Source organism: Phlebotomus papatasi, chromosome 1 (genome assembly GCF_024763615.1).
Source record: "Phlebotomus papatasi isolate M1 chromosome 1, Ppap_2.1, whole genome shotgun sequence".
Taxonomy (NCBI): Eukaryota; Metazoa; Arthropoda; class Insecta; order Diptera; family Psychodidae; genus Phlebotomus; species Phlebotomus papatasi.
This window is the reverse complement of record NC_077222.1, coordinates 102,331,113-102,350,148: the sequence shown is the minus strand read 5'-3', so window position 1 is coordinate 102,350,148 and position 19,036 is coordinate 102,331,113. Positions and strand designations below refer to the sequence as shown.

At 32.5% G+C, this 19,036-nt stretch overlaps 1 protein-coding gene across 2 annotated transcripts in view; it reads right to left on the bottom strand.

The window, feature by feature from the left end:
• The window catches only part of LOC129810184 (zwei Ig domain protein zig-8-like), a 58,252-nt gene extending 39,834 nt beyond the window's left edge, over nt 1-18,418 (bottom strand). The window contains exons 1-2 of one of the 2 annotated variants that reach the window (XM_055860501.1): nt 17,318-18,418; nt 1,027-1,457 (exon numbers count right to left, since the gene is read on the bottom strand). In XM_055860501.1, the coding sequence (XP_055716476.1) occupies nt 1,027-1,096 (70 nt within the window). In that variant the 5' untranslated portion in view covers nt 1,097-1,457; nt 17,318-18,418. The remainder of the gene's footprint in view (nt 1-1,026; nt 1,458-17,317) is intronic. The other variant, XM_055860500.1, reaches the window with a different exon arrangement.
• Between the last annotated feature and the right edge of the window lie 618 nt (nt 18,419-19,036).

The window sequence follows — 19,036 nt, the reverse complement described above, 5'->3', positions numbered from 1 at the left end:
ATCTATCTATATTGCCATAGGTAAGTCAGATTCATTAAAGGAATATGGGAAAAAAAGTATTCAAAGCTAGAATTTGTGCGAAAACTGATAGTCTTCCCCTATTCCTTCATTCCAGAGTAAAACTTAATAAATTTCAAACAAATACCGGCTTTAAATTATGAAAGAGGCGTGGTCTGAAATTTTGGGTTTACTCGAGTATTAATCAACCTTTTCTGGTAAATATGATATCATTTAAAAAGATATAGCTCAAAATTTGTCATTATAAAATTATCCTGTTTTTTAGGTAATTGACTTTCATATATGTTAAGGTTAATTGTGTTTTACTGAGAAAGATTAAACAAGCAGTACTTATTCGCATTTCTTGGAAAATTTAAATAGCTCCATACACCCCCACTAACCTTCGAATAAGTTTTGCAAAGCAGAAAGTAATATTGCTTCTCAAGACTCTGCAATTTTCGCTTGGAAAATTTTGCTCTTAAAAAATTAATTTTAATTTAAACAAAATTCAACTCAATTGCAAAAGCTTTCCTTTTCTTGGAATAGCTTCCAGCTTTTTAGACTGATGTGGCCTAATTTAATTTTCTCAACCGTCTCGATGTTGCCCATTTTCCGAGTGTTATTTCAAAAGTAAGCAAAATGTAATAATCATTATGCACTGATCCATTAATTACCCCAGAATTTTTTTTCATGTGACTTTAAACATGAGTTTTGTAGTTAATTTGGAGGCAATTTTGTGGAAAAACACTTGAGTATTTTCTTTTATATTGCTATACTATGCTAATGTAGTCCTAGTTGGACTATTGATTTTCTCCTGATGACTTTCAAAACATACAAGAAAATAAAAAAAAAAGTTCGTTAGGGGCATGATGTTTGTGAGAAAATTCATGGAATGTTTTGACATTTGTGTTGAAAGTTCGTGCTATTGCTACCAAGATACCCCATATAGTGTTGTATTTTTAGCGAGAATTGCTATATATCCTCGCTATTGTTGGCAAAACAATAAACAAACAATTGTAATTAACATACCTGAAGAATGTGTGATCAAAAGAGAAGTCATCCATAGGATTAAAAGAATACAATTTCTGTATGACGCCATTCCTTAACTATATCTTGTAATATTTTTTTTTTTGCTGGCGATTAAATCACCGCACAAAGCACTCAAGTTATGATTTATACAAAATGATAAAATATAACTACAAGGTACACAATATTAACTTTGTTCACGTTTTTAGTTTTAGTTGTAATTATAAGAAAATAAATAATTTACATATTACTTTTAAAAACACCAATAAGTTCTTAATGTTCCTACAGTTATAACACTTTCCTAGAGATATTAACTCTATGGTGAAATTATCTGAAATATTCAGATAGATTGAAGACATCTCTCAGTCTTAGCTGTACACACTTTTGTGGTGTCATTTAGAGAGATTACTACATCTCCTCCAGTGGCGAAGAATCTGGAACAAAAGAAAAATGATCCAATTAGATTTTTGCGTCTTAGATTATTTACTAAAACGAGGTCCAGAAGAGCAAAAAACGGCTATTTCAATAGAACACCATAATACGATAAACGGTTTTTACTTTGAGGGGAAATTTAAACAAACAGGTTAATGCGAAAAGTTTCAAATTAACTCTCATGTTGGAAGAATTTGAAGCTTCGCACACACCCTAGCTTCGAACAATTCATATTTTCCCGGTAGGGGATTGTAGGCATGGTTCGCGCAGAGTGAATCTTCAAACGATGTGTATTTTCTCTTCGTTTGCAAAGAGCTGACTTTTCCATTTTTCATCTCGTCTCATGACCTTAATAATTATCTATCTTATGCCTAAGAAATGACGAACTAGCTCTTTGTGAACAAAGAGAAAATTTGCGTTGTTTGAAATTTCACTCTGTGCGAACCATGCCTACATTCCCCTATTCCTTTAATCAATCTGGCCGAAAAAATTTGGTCAGAATCATTAAAGGAATACGGCAAAAAAAAACAAGAAGTGTTCGAAGACAAAGTGTGTTCGAAGCCTAAAAGCCTTCCCCTATATAGCTGTTTCGAATTAGTAATCTTGAAAGAATTTTCAGAGATAGAGAGCTTAAAGAATTGCGCATTTGAGTAATAGCGGCCACCGCCGTCTTAGCGTTGTAGACCAACATTAAGAGTGAAAATTGTGAAAAAAATCTTTCTCCAGTTGTATGATACATCTGTATAATTTAAAAAGAGTTTCCAATAAAAAATAATCGAAAATGGGAAAATAAACAGCAGCATAAAATGCTAAAGAACTCACGCAGAAAAATGACATTCACAAAATTGTTCGTAAATGTTTGTGAATTCCTGCTAAGGACTCACAAAATGCCCATAAATCGTATAACCGTTTAAAAAGTTCGTAAAAGTTTGTACTTTTCCATAAATATTGTTCGTAACATGATTACTTGCAGAGCATTCTTTATTTTTATACAAATTTTTGTTCGTAAATGATCGTAAATAAACTACTAAGTAAAGTTTGTAAAAATTACAATATTTTACGAATTTCCAATTTAGTTATACGCTTTACGATCTCTTCCTAATTCCAAAACTGGAAATGACAAACTTACGAACAATTTTACAAAATAATATTTTTTCTGTGTAGGATAAGCCGCCGTTGCCTCTCTGTCTCAAGGTAGTTCGTTCCAGAAAGTTATCCTTTCAGTCGTGAAGAGTGAACAATAGTTCTTACATTTAAATACTGTCCAATTCTTAATGTTAATTTTACCATGCAGTATTGATCCGAAATCGGTGTAAATATTATGCTTTTTAGGTGTATTATGGGTAAAGATTACCCTTTTCATGTTAATTTTACCCTTAAGAAGGTGTAAAATTAACATTAAAAAATGTTGATATATTTTTACACCTTATGGGGAAAAAAGTTAATCGGACCCCCGTTTTTTCTCAGTGTACTGTAAGTTTTCTCATATTTTCACCAAAATTTTCCGGATCAAAGTCAAAATTTTGAAGCACATAGAGTGTTGGTAATAATAAAGCCAAAATTACGTCCTATTCCCAATAACATAAATTATGTAAATTTTAAGTAATGACAAGTAATTTGTTCGATCTTATGTAAACAAACAGGTAATATTCATGTTATTCTACTGACTAAATTTAGACAAATAAGTAGTAAAGTAATTATGACGTCTTTATAAGGTCTTCATGTATCTCAATAAGTTTTGTATGTATTCATGCTTATTTTTTCATTATTTCAATTAGGGTTTCACCACAGGTTTTACTATCAGAATTCCACTTAACCTATTTGCAATTTGCACCTGACGCATATTAAATTAATCACAAACTTGACGATTTTTAATAATTTATTTCTACGCAATTACTACACAAATAGCTGTTGGAAAAGGTTTTTTTTTATTTGTAAATCCTTCAATTACGTGTAAAAAAAACTCGATTAAGGTGAAAATATATTTTATTGTTCTTTTCTCGCTTCAGCGAAAGTCATGCAAAGTTTTTGCACGAAATATCGCACGGAAGATTCAACATCAAAACCGAATTTAAAAAAAATCTTCCTGATATCAATTCTGGTAGCAAAGGCTTTTTTTTCATTAAATTCTATAAGTAAATAATTTTTGTAATGACTTAAATTTAAACAGTTTAAATTCAGTGACCGTTAACCTTTTAGGGACGATTGGGTCACCCGGGAGACATAGAGCATATAATGGAAAATAATTTTACCTCTCTACCTAAAGTTATGTATTTCTAATGTTTGTACGTAATCGCAAAGCAGAAGGTTGTAGGAATCTAGCACATTTTTTTGCAAATTTCCAACTATTTAATATTATAGTTAATATTACATTGTAATAAAGAATTCCGATACGATTAATAATAATAATAATAGTAAATATTTAAGCTCAAAAGTGATGTATTTTCAATCGATCGTACTGATAAATGATTTTTATTTTCCATTTTTTTTTTAAATCAAAATCCTTTTGGGAGTAGAAACTACAATATCTATTAGGGGAAACTGGGGCACCACCAAACACGGGGTACCACCAAACACTGCGATTTTTTAATCGGATATTCGACTTCAGAGGATAAGACCTATAGGAATTTATAGGCGCTATAGGGTTGCTTGTCCACTGAAGGAATGGTCGAGATAGTCCAAGTAGTTTAGAAATAAAAATTAGTGTTTTGTACTACCCCGTGTTTGGTGGTGCCCCAGTTTCCCCTACATAATATTTTTCATAAGAATGAAAATATTATCATTCATTGGTATAATCAAAAAATTAATTTAAATTTTTAGGCTATTTTTCTTCCTATCGTTCATAGGGGCAGAAAATACACCGAATTAGATTATGTTGGACTTTCCAAGGTCAGATGTAAGATGTTTGACAAGTTTAGTTTATCGGTTTCATTCTTATCGTTTACTTTCGGTTTGTGAAAAGAGTCTCGTCCTTAAAGTGTTAATGCGTCCGAAGCTTTGCGAACTGCTTGAGCTCCCAAGAAGGAGCTCTACCTTATATTCTTTTTAGAAAATTTTTCAGATGCTTGTATAAGATTAATTTCGATTAAGGTAAAGTACCCTGTAGTCTGCCGGTTTTTCAACTCGGCCAGTGCGACTATTTATTCAATTTACTTAGATTTGTTATAATATGGTCTTACCGATTTAACATTATAAGGTGTATTATATTATATATAACGTAAATCAGTGAAAATTTCATAGAAATTGACTATAAAACGTCAAAAAATGGGTTAAATAATTCAACTGGCCGAGTTGAGGAACCGACCGACCAGAGGGTACTTTACCTTAATTTGTAAAATACCGCAAAACCATCTTGAAGATGAAAATTGTGCAATTGAAGGGTATTTTAAAAAATAATTATTATTTTAAATAATTTAATTTGACCAAATCGGTTGATAATTAGATCTTTTGACCTTGAATAATTCAAGATGGAAATTTTACCGGTCAAAGATATCGATGAATTAATGTCCAGCTACCAAACTACAAAATCGGGGCAGATCTAGAACAAGGTGGCTGAATCCAATTCGGGATCTTGCATGGGAGCGCCTTGGGATCGAACCCAGTTAAAAATGACGATGATTAAGCCCATCAGGGTGGTTGAACTTTGATCTTGAATAATCACCTAGGGACTCACAGGGAATAGAAAGGGTGGAGGAGGTAATTTGGATGGTGAGAATTTGAAAAAAAAAATGGATTATAGAAACTGCTCTCTCGTGCAGTTTGAGCAGTTAAAAACCTAGAAACAAATTTTTGTTTTTCTTTTTTAGACTCCCCCCTTAAGACGAAAAAATCTAAACCACAAAATTCGAAAATTTGACCAAAATTTGATAATTTACGATGTGAATGTGTCGAAGTAATTTATTTCAAATTCAAGTTTGGCAGATTGTGTACTATTGCTCTCTCTGGATATTTCGAGCAATAAAATGACAAAAACCGGAATAGAAAAAGCATCGTAGCGAAAGAAAATCACATTTTTCACAACACCAAATGGTCAAATCTCCCAAGAATTCAATGGTTTGATTCTCTTTTATGCAAGAGATGTATTGTTGTACTATTCGTATATTCAGAAAACAATTATAGAAGAAAAACTTACTCGAACATGTGAAAATTCCAGAGATTATCTCTAAAAATTCCTTCAGAATAGAAATTTGAAAATTTTAGCAAACACTCAATGGAGCAATATTGAAAATTTATTTTCAGTATCGCTGTCGGAAAATATGAGACTCATGAATCAAAATAGGAATTACCCACTTCAAATTGATGCTCTTGGCAGAGAGTAGCACTTATTTCTGTGCTCCAGCGCGCGGGGAGGAAAATACAATTTAATGTGTTTGAAAATTTGGCTTTCATCACTTTTCCGACATAACCAATATATGTAATGTGACGCCGTAGTGGGAGCAATAAAAATAAGGTGCGAAATCTATATTTAAGCCCCAAATGAGTGAAACTTCTAAATGGGAGGGAAAACCATTTTAAAACGATTAGGTGATGACATATTTCACATGTTTTCCCAAAATGGAAGTGTTTCACTGGAAAATTCTACGTATGGTCTTCAACTAATTAGTCTTTTTGAGATGAAATTTTTCTTTTTTGCAATCTACACTAATTTTGCATAAATGATTTTGAAAATGAAATACAAACACTGGATTACTCTACAAAATTGGAGTATAAAAGCTCTTTTGTAGGTTCATAGGGGATTGTCATGATGCATTTTGCTTCATGAATACAAAAGGAAATAATTGAATATGGTAATTAAAACGCGTTGAGTATGTTCAACAACACTATAATATAACACGATCCCACAGTTTTCCAGTAATACCAAAATACCATAAATATATCTCAGAATACTATCTAAAATTTGGCCCAATAACATTAGTCAAATAACAATGTTATTGATTATTATCTATTCCATTTGCTAAATTCTAAAGCAATGATTGTTTGTGCAGATATTTGCTTTTACGAAATATTTCGTATCAATCTGCTATTAACAGATTTTTTGATTAATTTAACAGTCCCTTTTGTAACGACACGCCTTCCAGACTTATGCAATACAATTTTCGAAATATCATAGATTAGGGGAAGGCCTTGATGTTTCGCACACAAAAATGATGTTCAAGTTCAGTGATTTTTTCTGACTACTATTCAAACTGTAACGATTCTCCAACTATACCAGAGAAATCTCTTACGTACAAGGTTCATGATTCCACCTCACAAAACTCCAGGAAATCCTCAGATTTACCTTTAGAGGAAAATGAAAATTTAATGGCGATTTGTGCGATGGATCAATCGAGTTTCTATCTTCGCACACGATTCACATCATCATTGAGCGCCCCATTTTCATCGTAAATTTTGCATCAGACACAAAAAAGTTGCACATCATTGTTTAGAGGGAACTCTAATCTACTTAATCAAATCCTTTGTACAAGGAATAAAACGTTTGAATGCCAATTTTTCGGAACTTTTCATAGAGATGTTTTCATGACACTAAAAATCACTTTTTTCCTCAATTCCCTGGGAATTTCATTCTGGAAGCGGTGAATCTGATGAATTCTTTCTTGAAAAGTCCAACTATCGCCAAATTTTCACCAATTAATAAGTTTTTTAAGCTAAAAAAAGACTAAAACTCTGCAAGTGAGAAGATCACACAAGTTCCACAATTCCTCTACGGAGCCGGATAGTTGAAGTGAGGGATGGTTCGCACGCTTTTTGGAAGTCAATATTCAAGATTTTTTTTATGGCTGAACGGTAAAATGGACAATCAATTGCGCTATACCACAAGAATCTGTGGTCTTTTAACTTTCTATGCGAGCCTCATTCACTGGCGTAAAATCCGTTCTTTTTCCTAGACAGGAAAATGAAAGAAGTATGATGATTTGTGCGAACCTTGCCTGTGGAGGCAAGATTCTCACGATGGGTTGTTGAGGTTCGTCATTGCATTTTTTCCTGGAATAACTCTTACTCACAATTAAAAATTATTTACCGATTATTAGATTCAACTTCCACGAATCCACGGAAACCATTATTTCACTAAAAGAAGGTATCCAAAACAGTTTTCTTCTAATTTTTCTGAAGCACTGTTTTTCTTGCAAATTTATGTCGAAAAATCAACTGAAATGTGAAAATTTCAAATGTGACAACCCTAAAAAATTATCAGTTGTCTTTTCTTCATCTTCCTTTTCCTTTGTTTTCCTCTTTGAGGTTATGTTGTGATTTTAAGCTGCTGGAGTTACCTGATGAGTTGGCGAACCATAACACTTTCAGTGGTTGAACCAATACGTAGTGTAGTATTTAGGATTTTTTGCCACTCGGAAAATAATTTTCCTCTGATGCAAAAAATATTACGTAAATATCAACCCAGATTAATCCTTCATCTATTGGTGTAAGTGATTATTACTGAAAATCAATTTAATTGTGAGAAATCACACGAAATGTGAGTCATCAAAATTTCCCATTTTAGGCCATTTTTGCATTTGTGATTCTACAACCTAGGAAAGAAGGGCTAGGTTGCCTATTTTTGCGGTGAAGATGAGGCTTATGATTATCTATCTAATGCCTAAGAAATGAGGAACTAGCACTTTTCAAACAAAGAGAAAACTCGGATTGTTCGAAGACTCGCGCGTGCGAAGCATCCCTCACTTCCCCTATGCTCAAAACCGTCATTGTATGCGCAGCAGTAAAAATTCTTCTGTTCCAACAGCTACAGGAATTGAGATTCAGCACAGAGATTGAGGTTCGGGAGGTGGACGGGCCACTAATTTCACTAAACAGGCTCTTCCGGACAAGATTTTATGAGATTATGTGAGAGCTTATTGTGGATGTGATTCTTTCATTGCACATTTAGTTTGTGCAAGCTTGAAAAATATTTTAATATCAAAGAAATGCAAAATTGCTTTCACAATTACTCAACTGCAGCCTATTTGAATCAAATTACTTATTGTTCATCAACTTTAAGGTCTTTAAATTTTATTTTTGAATAAAGGAAAAAATCGGAGAATTACAATAGATGTGAATATGAAAGAATCGCATCGAATACGAAGATTCCTGAAAAATGTGCGAAAAAACAATGTCTTCTATGTGCGATCGATCAATGTGAGTCAAGTTTTAAATTTTCTTTCAGTCACGAAAACGGTCTGCTCCAGTCCAAATCTTTTTTACATAAAGATAAAGACTAATAACCCCTCTACGCTCTGTGATATTCGTTTTTCTGAAAAGTGATATTAATTGTGCAAAATTGTGCGAAATATTGCACATCAAAATTACAGTTTTAGACCCAGGGGCCTCTTGACATTTCATTTTTTCATACGTTTCTGTATAGAGGCACTGAAGACTATTGGCAAGTTTTTTCCTAAAGAGAATTGACTAATCAGTCTGATATATTTCGAAATTGTGCATTAAAAGCTGTTTAAAAATACATATTTTATAATGTTCGCCAAAATAATACAAAAACTACGAGTAAATTTATTTAAGTCATGGTGCAATATCTGCAAAATTTTTACAAGGAAATGTGAAAAATAGCTTTACTTTATATTAGTCTTGATGGGCCCCTGTTTAGACCGGTATTTTATTTTTGCTTCCCGAAACCAAGGAAAAGGAACTAGACTCTCAATTTCCTCCGGAAAGTTAAAAAAGACTAGCTATTAAAATATATAGCCATAGCTGAGATTAATAAAGGAATATGGGAGAAACATGAAGTGATTGATGGTAGCGTATGTGCGAACCATCAAAGCTTTCCCCTACTCTCAATGACATTTAATTAAAATTTCCAATAGCAATAGATCTAAAATAGGGTAAAATTATTACAGATTGAAAAATTTGTCCAACAAACTACCAATGAAACAAAAGGGGAAGGCTTCCAGGCTTCGCACACATTCTGGTTTGGAACACTTTATTTTTTCCCACGTTACTTTAAAAAATCTGACCTTATTTTTAAGAAAATGTTTGACTTAGGTCAGATTCATTAAAGGAATATAGGAAAAATATGAAGTGTTCAAAGTCCATGCGAAGACTGAAAGCCTTCCCGTATTTGTGGTCCTGGAACACCTGTTCAGTTCCGTGAAATTCAATTAATTGAAATTTTACCTCTTACTTTTACAAAAAAATATTATATATGTCAAATTAACATTTCAGTTCATATTTCAATTGAAATATCAATTGAAATTAAATTTTCAGTTCAAAAACTTCAATTTAATGAATTTCAGTAAATTTAAAAGATGTGTGAATATCATTGATAAATTTAGAAAAATACTAAATATTCAGTTTTTTGAATGTCGCTAGATTTTTTTTGTGCAGGAAATGTAAATGGCTTTTAGCATTTACGGATATCTTAGATACTTCAGTTTCCGCTGTCAAATCAAAATTTTTGGAAAAGAAATCGGACAATTCGGAATTCCGAAATCGTATTGAGAAGCATTCTAATTCAACAACTTTGAGTAAAGCGTAATTAAATAAATTTTTTCCATATATCAACCATTGCATTCCTAATGTGCCTGACACTTTCACGTCAAGCATTTTTCTACATTATAGTGCTCTTAAAAAAAAAGCTTTTATGGGATGATTTGACTTTCGTAGACTAATGTTATATATTTTTGATAAATATAAAACAAAAAGAACTTTCAACAATTTTCATTATTTTTCATTCAACTTGGTGTAATTTTACTCTTTAAATATTAAAAAATAAATTAACACTTTTGTGAAATAAGTTTTTCTTTTTTTGTGCAAGTTGAGAAGAGCTTTAAAATTATTTTCTCAATATCGGTTTTGCGCCAAAGGCGAACGACAATGTCGAAAATGGCTGAGAAAAAAAGCCGAGAAGAAGTTTTGAAGTGGTAAACGTCATGACATCCTCTCTCAGACCTGCTTTACCACTTCCATTTGCATATCAAACGTTTAAAGATTCTCTTTGAATGAGATTTCATGAAGGTTTCAATCTTTTCCAGTCTCTTTAGCCAATAACTATTGCATAATGAAATTAAAACAAGTGAATGTCTGCGTGATTTTCGAATTCAAATGTGAGCCTTTTTGTAAAATTTGCGGATTACCAATGGTTAAATATCTTTTACTATGTTGGTTAGAGAAAGGATTTTGAGCTTCGCATACTCTGGCTTCGGACACTTCAAATTTTTCCCATTTTCCTTTAAAATATGATAAATAATTGAGATCGAAATCACATCTTTCTCAAACTTACTGCATATGAGTACCTTAATCTATCACACTTAAATTGAATTTATTGTGATGTTTAAAAGAATAAGAAGAAGAAGAAGAAGAAAAATATTAAGAAAGAGTATCAATTTTCATAAACGATAAAATTTCTGCAAAATTTCATGAAATCAAAATTCGGATCCCTTTCTTTCTCAAAAGATTTGCATAAGCCTCTCCCACTCTTTCTGACTCAAAATTAGATTGAACTAAATTTAATTTAGCGTGACATTCAACAGAAGAAGAAGCGGGCGTATAAGTAGGATAGACATACGCAAAACTCTTAAGAAAGACAGTTATGTGGATTTTGACTTTATGTAATTTTCCTAATCAAAATGGTCTTCCATAAGCTTTACGATCCAGTTTTAGCTACAAAAAAAATTTTGTGAATTTAGATTGTCAACAACTATAACCAAATTGAGCAAGAAGTTCACTCTTCGGTAGGTCACCGAATCTTGTCAGCGAATTTTTAAAGACACAAAAATCAAATTCAGCTTTTAGTGAAATTTTCTGACCAAAGTTCCCAAACCCAATTTCTCACAACAAATTTAATTTAGATTTGAGCGTGACAGAGATGTACAGAAGCGCAAAACTGTGAAATAAAGGGATAAAAATTTGGATTTCAATGAATTTCCTTAATCTAAAAGGTAAGATAAAGCTATTAATATTCAAATTTGATTACCAGAGTGGTGAAAGAAAAACCAAGTATCTCAGTCAGTATAGGGGACAGCTCGCTACCTTCGGACAATTTATGTTTCGCAAAAAAAAATTTTTAATATGTTATAAATGAATTTGGTCCATTATAATGTTATATTTTAATAGCTAGTCCAATGCCTCAAATTTTCAGAAAAAAGTTATCGGTGAAATCCATAAGGAACATAGAAAAAAAATTTAAATTGTGCGAAGTTTGAGTTGTCCGAATGTAGCGCGCTTTCCCCTAATAACCAATTTGGGAAGCTAAAAAATATTCTACTTTGCATATCTTTTCAGTTTCATGAATTATAATTTAAACTATTTGAAATCATTTATGATTTGATCAATTTAATTTAAAAAGTGTCAAAATATGTAGGTCAGTTTTGGCTTTTAAATTTCAGTTGAACATTTACCCACACCAAGAGGGTTAGAAAATTATTAGGGAAGAAAAATTCGCAAAAAACATTACATTCTTTTTACACTAATTTTTCCTCAGTCTATTTCCAAAAGTTTTTAAATATTTTTAAAATACTCACTAAAAATAATCACAATCATTTATTTTCAATTTTTTGAAAACGTTGGAAATGTTCCGCAAGATACAAATTGGCTTTAGATTTCAACAACTAAGCAAGAGACACACTACTTCAAGCTATAGAATTTCATTAAAAAACATAATAAAAAAATAAATTATGTGAAATTAGAATTTTGAAAGCTATGAAATTGCCAAGAAGCCTTCCATAGGTGGAAAATAAACTGAATTGAAGTATACTTGCAACTATCTTTGATGTTTATTGTAGATTAAATTCATTTCGCTAAACATTTAGGTCATTTAGGTTGTGTTACCAACTAAAATTTGATATTATTATTCTCATTAATATAACTACAACTTTAGTAAAATTTGATACTTTCAAACTTTAATTATCATTTGATATTATATTTCGCGTAGTTTCAAATTATTTAGTTATCATATTCATTTTTTCCCGGAAAAGTTCTTTTTTTGCTAGCCATATGAACAAAATGCTGACAATATGACTAATTTCAAAATATTTATGTTATAAATTTGAGAGGGGATTTCCAAAGTGAGAGTCAGAGGTGATTAATCATTGAGCATTTCATGTACATAGCAGTCTGTAATGGCCATTCTATGCACACTGGCCTACAATTATGCTCTGCTACCGTACACTGAGAAAAAAATAGTGTATAATTAACTTTTTCGATAATGTCGGTTAGGGGAGGGTCGGGCAGTATAACGAAAAGGTATAGTTGAATTTTTGCATACCCAAGAAGCAAGTTTTTCTTAATAGTCTTTTAGAATTTTCTAAGTCGTTATAGAACCAATATTATTCTCATCTCTTTATAACGTTTTTGGTTCTGTTCTTATGAATGGTTAAAGTGACGCATTATTGATTTTAAGGGACTTAAGCGTTTCTATATGAATTTTTAGTTTTATAAAACCGGCTTCAGGCTAAACGCCCAGTTCGAAAAGGCCTAAAAAATCTTAATAACAAACAATATTGTTGATTTTTCAAAATCTAATAGATAATTTGCCCTTAAAATCCAATCCAAAGCAACAGTTTCGTCAAAAATCTTGTCTGACAAGGAATTAGAGTACTTAAGCCTTATGGCCAAACCCATATATGACAGCTATACAACAGGGAGATATTAGGGTTAGAAGTGGTGTACAGCTGAAAATTAAGTGCTTGTAAGTCTTTGGAAGTGGAAGTGTCCGAAAATAAAATCTTCTCGTTTAATTCGGAATTTTACAAACTAGGGTAATGTAGGCAGGCTTCGCACCTGTGAGCTTTCGAACGATGCGAATTTTCTCTTTATTTCCAAATAGTTGGTTCCGCATTTCTTAGCCATAAGTTAAGTATTTATGAACCTTATCTCCATTGTAGAAATAGGCAGCCAAGCCCTTCTTTCCTAGGTGCTAGGATCACAAATAGAAAATCGGCCCAAAATGGGTAATTTTGATGGCGCACATTTTATTTAATTTCTCATAGTTAAACTCATTTCTAAAAAAAATCACTTACACAGTGGATGAAGAGTATACTTGAGATGATATTTACGCAATAATTTTTTGAATCGGAGGGAAATTATTTTCACGGTGGCGGAAAATTCGCAAGTACTACACTGTGTGTGGTTTCAAACAATGAATGTGTGAGCGTTCGCACATCCATCAGACAACTCCAGCATGAAAATCATAACCTCACCTCTTCCCATCTCCATGAGACGACAGTTATTGATAGTGTGAACCGTGTGAACATGTTCATAGTCGATTTTTCGATATTCATTTGGAAGAAAAAACAGTGCTCCAGAAAATGTGAAAAAAAAGTTGTTTTAAAGATCTTCTTTTAGTGCAGTGATAGTTTTTCGCGGGTTCACGGGGGTACAGTAAGTATAACAATCGGAAAATAATTTTTAATTGTAGATAAAATTTATTTCGAGAAAAAAAGCAATTACGAACCCAAAACCCCATCGTGTGAACGCTGCCCCCGGGGGCAAGAATCGCACAAATCGTCATATTTTTTTCATTTTCCTGTCCAGGAAAAACCAACAATTCTGTGATAGTGAACTAGGCATGCATAGAAACCTAAAAGACCAGAGAAGTTTTTGGTGCAGAGCAAGATTAAGATCATTTGGGATTATTTCAGAGAAAAGGGGGTTGATAAACAAAAAGAAGTAATATGTAAATAAAAGAAGTCTTTTCTCCAAAAAAAAATCACTGCCCATTTTACAGTTTAGTCAGAAAAAAGTCCTGAATATGAAGCACGAAAAAGTGTCCGAAGGCTGCCTATATTCCCCTATACGCTACTTTTAGCTCGGATTTTAAATTCAAGTGGCAAAAATACGTAAGGAACGAAAAGTGCCTTTGTAGCGTTTAATGTTAGTCGAATTTTGGAAAGGTCGAAATGATGGACTTGCACAAAAAAAACATTTTGGGTGTTTATTTGCATCAAGTTTAAATGACTGAAAAGTGCCTTGGAAAATTTCAATATAGGGATATATTCTTGAAAAGATCAACTTTATCTTAAACGGTCTCTAACATTAACGGCAATATTATGGGTATTCGAGTGGAAGACAATTTTTAAATAACAATTGAAGAGATTATTAAGATTTTGGAAAACAATAATTCGATCGTATTTCGTGATGAACGGAAAAGACATGTCTTGTCTTTTGCAATTTTTATTCTACACGACGTTTCGGGAATCTATGTCCCCTTTATCAGGTGTAAAATAATGGGGACGAAACACGTAAGGTTTAAATTCGTACACTGTGCTTATACTCGGATCTATGGACAAAACAGGGTCGGGAGTTCATCTTCATGCAATGGATAGACACAGAATTCGGTGTCTCTGTTCATTCTGTGTCTATCCATTACATGGAGATGAGCTCCCGACCCTGTTTTGTCCATAGATCCGAGTGTAAGCACAGTGTACGAATTCAAACCTTATGCCCTAGACACACTTACGACTAAAGGCTAGAGACGACTAAGCTCGTTCATAGCCAAGTCAGTTCCTGACACACTACAAACGAGGCTTAGCATTCACTGGTATCCACAAAACATAACCCAAACCTAATATAAGCTAGATAATTTATTAACCGGACTCTTCTCCGTTGATCGGGATGATTCAGATTTGGTTTTCGGACTTTCATTGTGACACTTGAAGCACAAATGGCACTGAATAACCTGAACGCCGAAACGATGACAATATTTCAGAAAACATCGAAAAATCCCAAAGTAAAATTAAGAAAGTTACCTAATATTACAAAGGTGTCATATAACCGTTTGTTCAACATCTTACGTGATAATTTAAGTATGAAGAAGCTATTTGCGCAATGGCAACCGTATTTGCCCACTTTGGACCAAAAGCAAAAACCCGAAAAAGAAGCAAAATTACACGAAATTAGGTTTGGACAGGTCCTTCAATCGCCATATTCACAAGACCAAGACTCAATAGAATTTTAACGCAAGAAATAGGCTCACCGATTGCGATTTCACTCAAATGACGCACTAAAATCTGAAATAATGGCCTATTTTGGAGAGTTTTCGAAAGTCTTCTTTTCGGACGGGATAAAAAAGTTGGATAATCGTTGAAAACGCTTGGAGGAAGTGAGGCTCTTTTGAAATTGGGATTTTTTACCTATTTTTTTGATAAAATTTAGCATTATCGTGATATAATTTGGGTGCACAAACAGATTGAGAAGCTAAATTACCTATGATATGGCTCAGTTCCACTCTAAATTGACTCTAAATTTAAGAATATATAAGATCTTGGGAACTTAAATGAGTGAGTCCTCGAGGCGTTTAAGTTTAGAAGCTCTGAGCGAAAGAAATAGGCTAGAATCCCTATCTCTTTGACGCTAAGAGATCGATAGTGTAAGTTCAGTATTAGGTGAAAAATGAAAAATGTATTGAGATTTGCAAATTACGATTAAAACTAAATGATCAAGGATTTAGGATTAGGGTATTGGCATTCATTGGATGGGATTTGAAATTAAATTCCTGGGTATTTCTGTTTAAGAATTTTCTATTTTTTTATGTGTGGGAGAAAAATCCCAACTTCAAAGGTGCCCCATTTACCCCTATATCAACATTTAACCCTTTAACGACGAGACAGTTTTCTCGGACCCAAAATCAGCAATAAAAATGAAACCGATATACAAAATCAGTTAAAGGTCTTACATCTAGCCTTAGCAAATCTAACAGAATCTGATTCGGTGTATTTTTTACCCCTATAAGCGATAGGAACAAAACTAGCCCAAAAATTTAAGTAATTTTTCTGATGATACCAATGAGTGACAATTTTCACTCTAATGAAAAATATTATGTTTGAGTATTGTAGTTCCTTTTTCTAAAACGGTTTGGCTTAAGAAAAATTGGAAATGTAAAAAAAAATTACAATTCATTTTCATTATGACAATTTAAAAATTCGTAATTTTTTAGCTTAAAAATTTACTATTATAACAAATAGCTGGAAGCTTGCAAAAAATATCCTAGATTCCTTCAACCTTCTACTTTGCAATTACGTACAAACATAAGGAAAAAAATAACCTTAGGTAGTCAAGAAAAATTATTTTCTTTATGGGACACCGGTGTTCCAATCGTCCTTAAAGGGTTAAAAAACGTATCTTGACAAATAGAATTGAATTTTCAATTCAATTCAATTTCAATTTCAATTTATTGACTCACAAAACTTAGGGTAGTTCCCTCTTACAAATTTGTGGCATAAAAGAAAAAAATAAAAAAAAATAGTTAAAAAAAGGAAAATGAAGCAAAGTAAAATAAAATATAGCTTATAAAACAAATCAAGAATTTAAAAGATGAAAAGAGAAATTAGCAAGGTCCATTCTGGAAGTGCTCAAAAACAATTATTTTTTCTTACTAAGTCTGATGACTTATAGACCGACGCGACGTGTTAGAACATAGAGAGAATTGATGGCTCCAATTGTACCATCCTAAGTCCAAATTTCTCCAAAAAGCTCGCCTATTTTGAGATCCTATAACTCAAGCCATATTAATAAACCTGAGATCTGAAGGCCGCATAAGATATGTTATTTTTAAAATTCAGAGAAGGTTCTTCAATTCCCAATATAGTGCTCGAAATAATCGCTAAATAAATGGTTTGCATGAGTTTAATTAATTTTGAAGGCAAACTGTCAGTTTTGATAAGAAACACCATTAATTTTGTCTTACCCCAGACTGACCATTGGAAACCAATTTTATTAAACCAAATTGTCTTGGTGTTATTTAATTAGACAAGTTGAGAATCATCATAAATTCTGTGTAATTGTGTGAATTATTAATTTTGTGTAAAATTCAAGGTAAAAACTTGAAAGATGTTGTAAAATTCTACAGCATTAACCCTTATTTGTGCATAAGTACACATAATCTTATCTATGGAATTATCTTTAATCATTTTTAGCAAATTACCTCTTATTTGTGTAATTTATCCATCAATAGCAAATTCCTTTGTATTTCAATTTTGTGTAGAATGTGTGTATAGCCATCTTTAATCCATGAGATTATATCTTGGAACAGCGAGTCATTGTACAACTCTTATCACTTTCAGTAGCACAACATGTATAAAACTCATACTTGGGTTTATTTGCTTATTTTTCCAGAATGCCAAATATTTTGCTTATCTGAAAATTGCAGTTCCTTGTACTTTCTGTATTATTCTCCCGCGCAAAGAATCACATTAAAGCGTTAAGATAATTTTACTTTTATCCTTCTTTACACACTTTCCCGGTTATCACTAAAATTTGTTTTATTTTTATTTTCTTTTTTTTGTGGGGAAAAAATAAAAGTGTGTTATCCTAAATTTCGTTTAATGTAATATCCAATATGTTCACTAATGTTACACAATTCCCAAAAACGAAAAAGAAAAACGAAAATAAATTTAGGATCTTTTCTTGTGCGTAACCACTTATTAGAATCACTAAATCAGAATTAAGGGAATGAGGGCAAGAAACGAATTATATTAATGAATGACGAATAGGACCCAACTAATCCCCACTGCTCTAACCATATTTTCCTCTAATGAGCAGCTATGTCCACGAGGTACCAAAATACTGATGGTATGGGTAAATTATTTTAGCATAAAAGAATCTATAATATGACTATTCCTTAACGTCACACTGTTAAGTTCCTCTAGAATAATTAATGGGAAATTGATTTTCTCCGGTGGGCTAGTCTTTTCGACGCTCCTCTCTTTCTCACTCTCTTTGCAAACATAGGCCGGTCTCACACTAGGATGAAAAGGAGTGAATGCGCGCTTCGTATATCGTGTCCTGATTTTGAGGTACCACTTTCAATAATTCACATGCACATTGGAGCATTCACCTCCCATTTAAAAGTTTTCTTGCAATTTTTCACCTATAATCTTTTTTTTACTGCTAGTGCGTTTCACTTTAGAACAATTGCATGTATCCGTGAAATCACACGATAATGGCGGTTTCAAGCTAATTAGAATTTACTCACTGAACAACATTTTTCACCGGACCCGATGCATCAAACCTCCAAGTTCTACTGATACACCAGACCTAACTCCACTGTCCTTCGTTCATCGCCCATACCAAAATTACTCACGATTGCGCAAATGGGTGCCAGGTCGCAGAGGGGAAAATTGGGGAAATTTAAATACGTGGCCCTACGAAGACTGGAAAATTAAGAAACATCTGTATAAATTTCATACCCTCTCATGGGGTATAATAAAAAAGTGGGTATAATTGTTTCACTGCTGAATTAATATTAGGATAAACAGTGTCTTTTTTTTCCTGTACCACGGGATCTTAAAGAAAATTATTGCTCTGTTATTTTTCACCTTGGAATAACCAAGATAGGCAAATACAAGGAGGAACAATTGAGGTAATATCTAATTTTGATAATAAGATGCTAAATAAATTAACCGCAGATAGAATGAATTTATAATTTTTTTTCTGGTTATTCAAATTTAAATAAAATTCGGATTGTTGATTTTGTTTGCAACAAATTCACAGCATATAGAACAAGTGTTTATTACAATAATGGTTCATTAGGGTAAATTTAGGAGATAACTACTCTTCCAACACGCTACTAAAGTAATGAACCTATTACAATGAAAAATACCAAACAAACATTCGTCCATCAAGCAGGTAATTTTCTCCATTT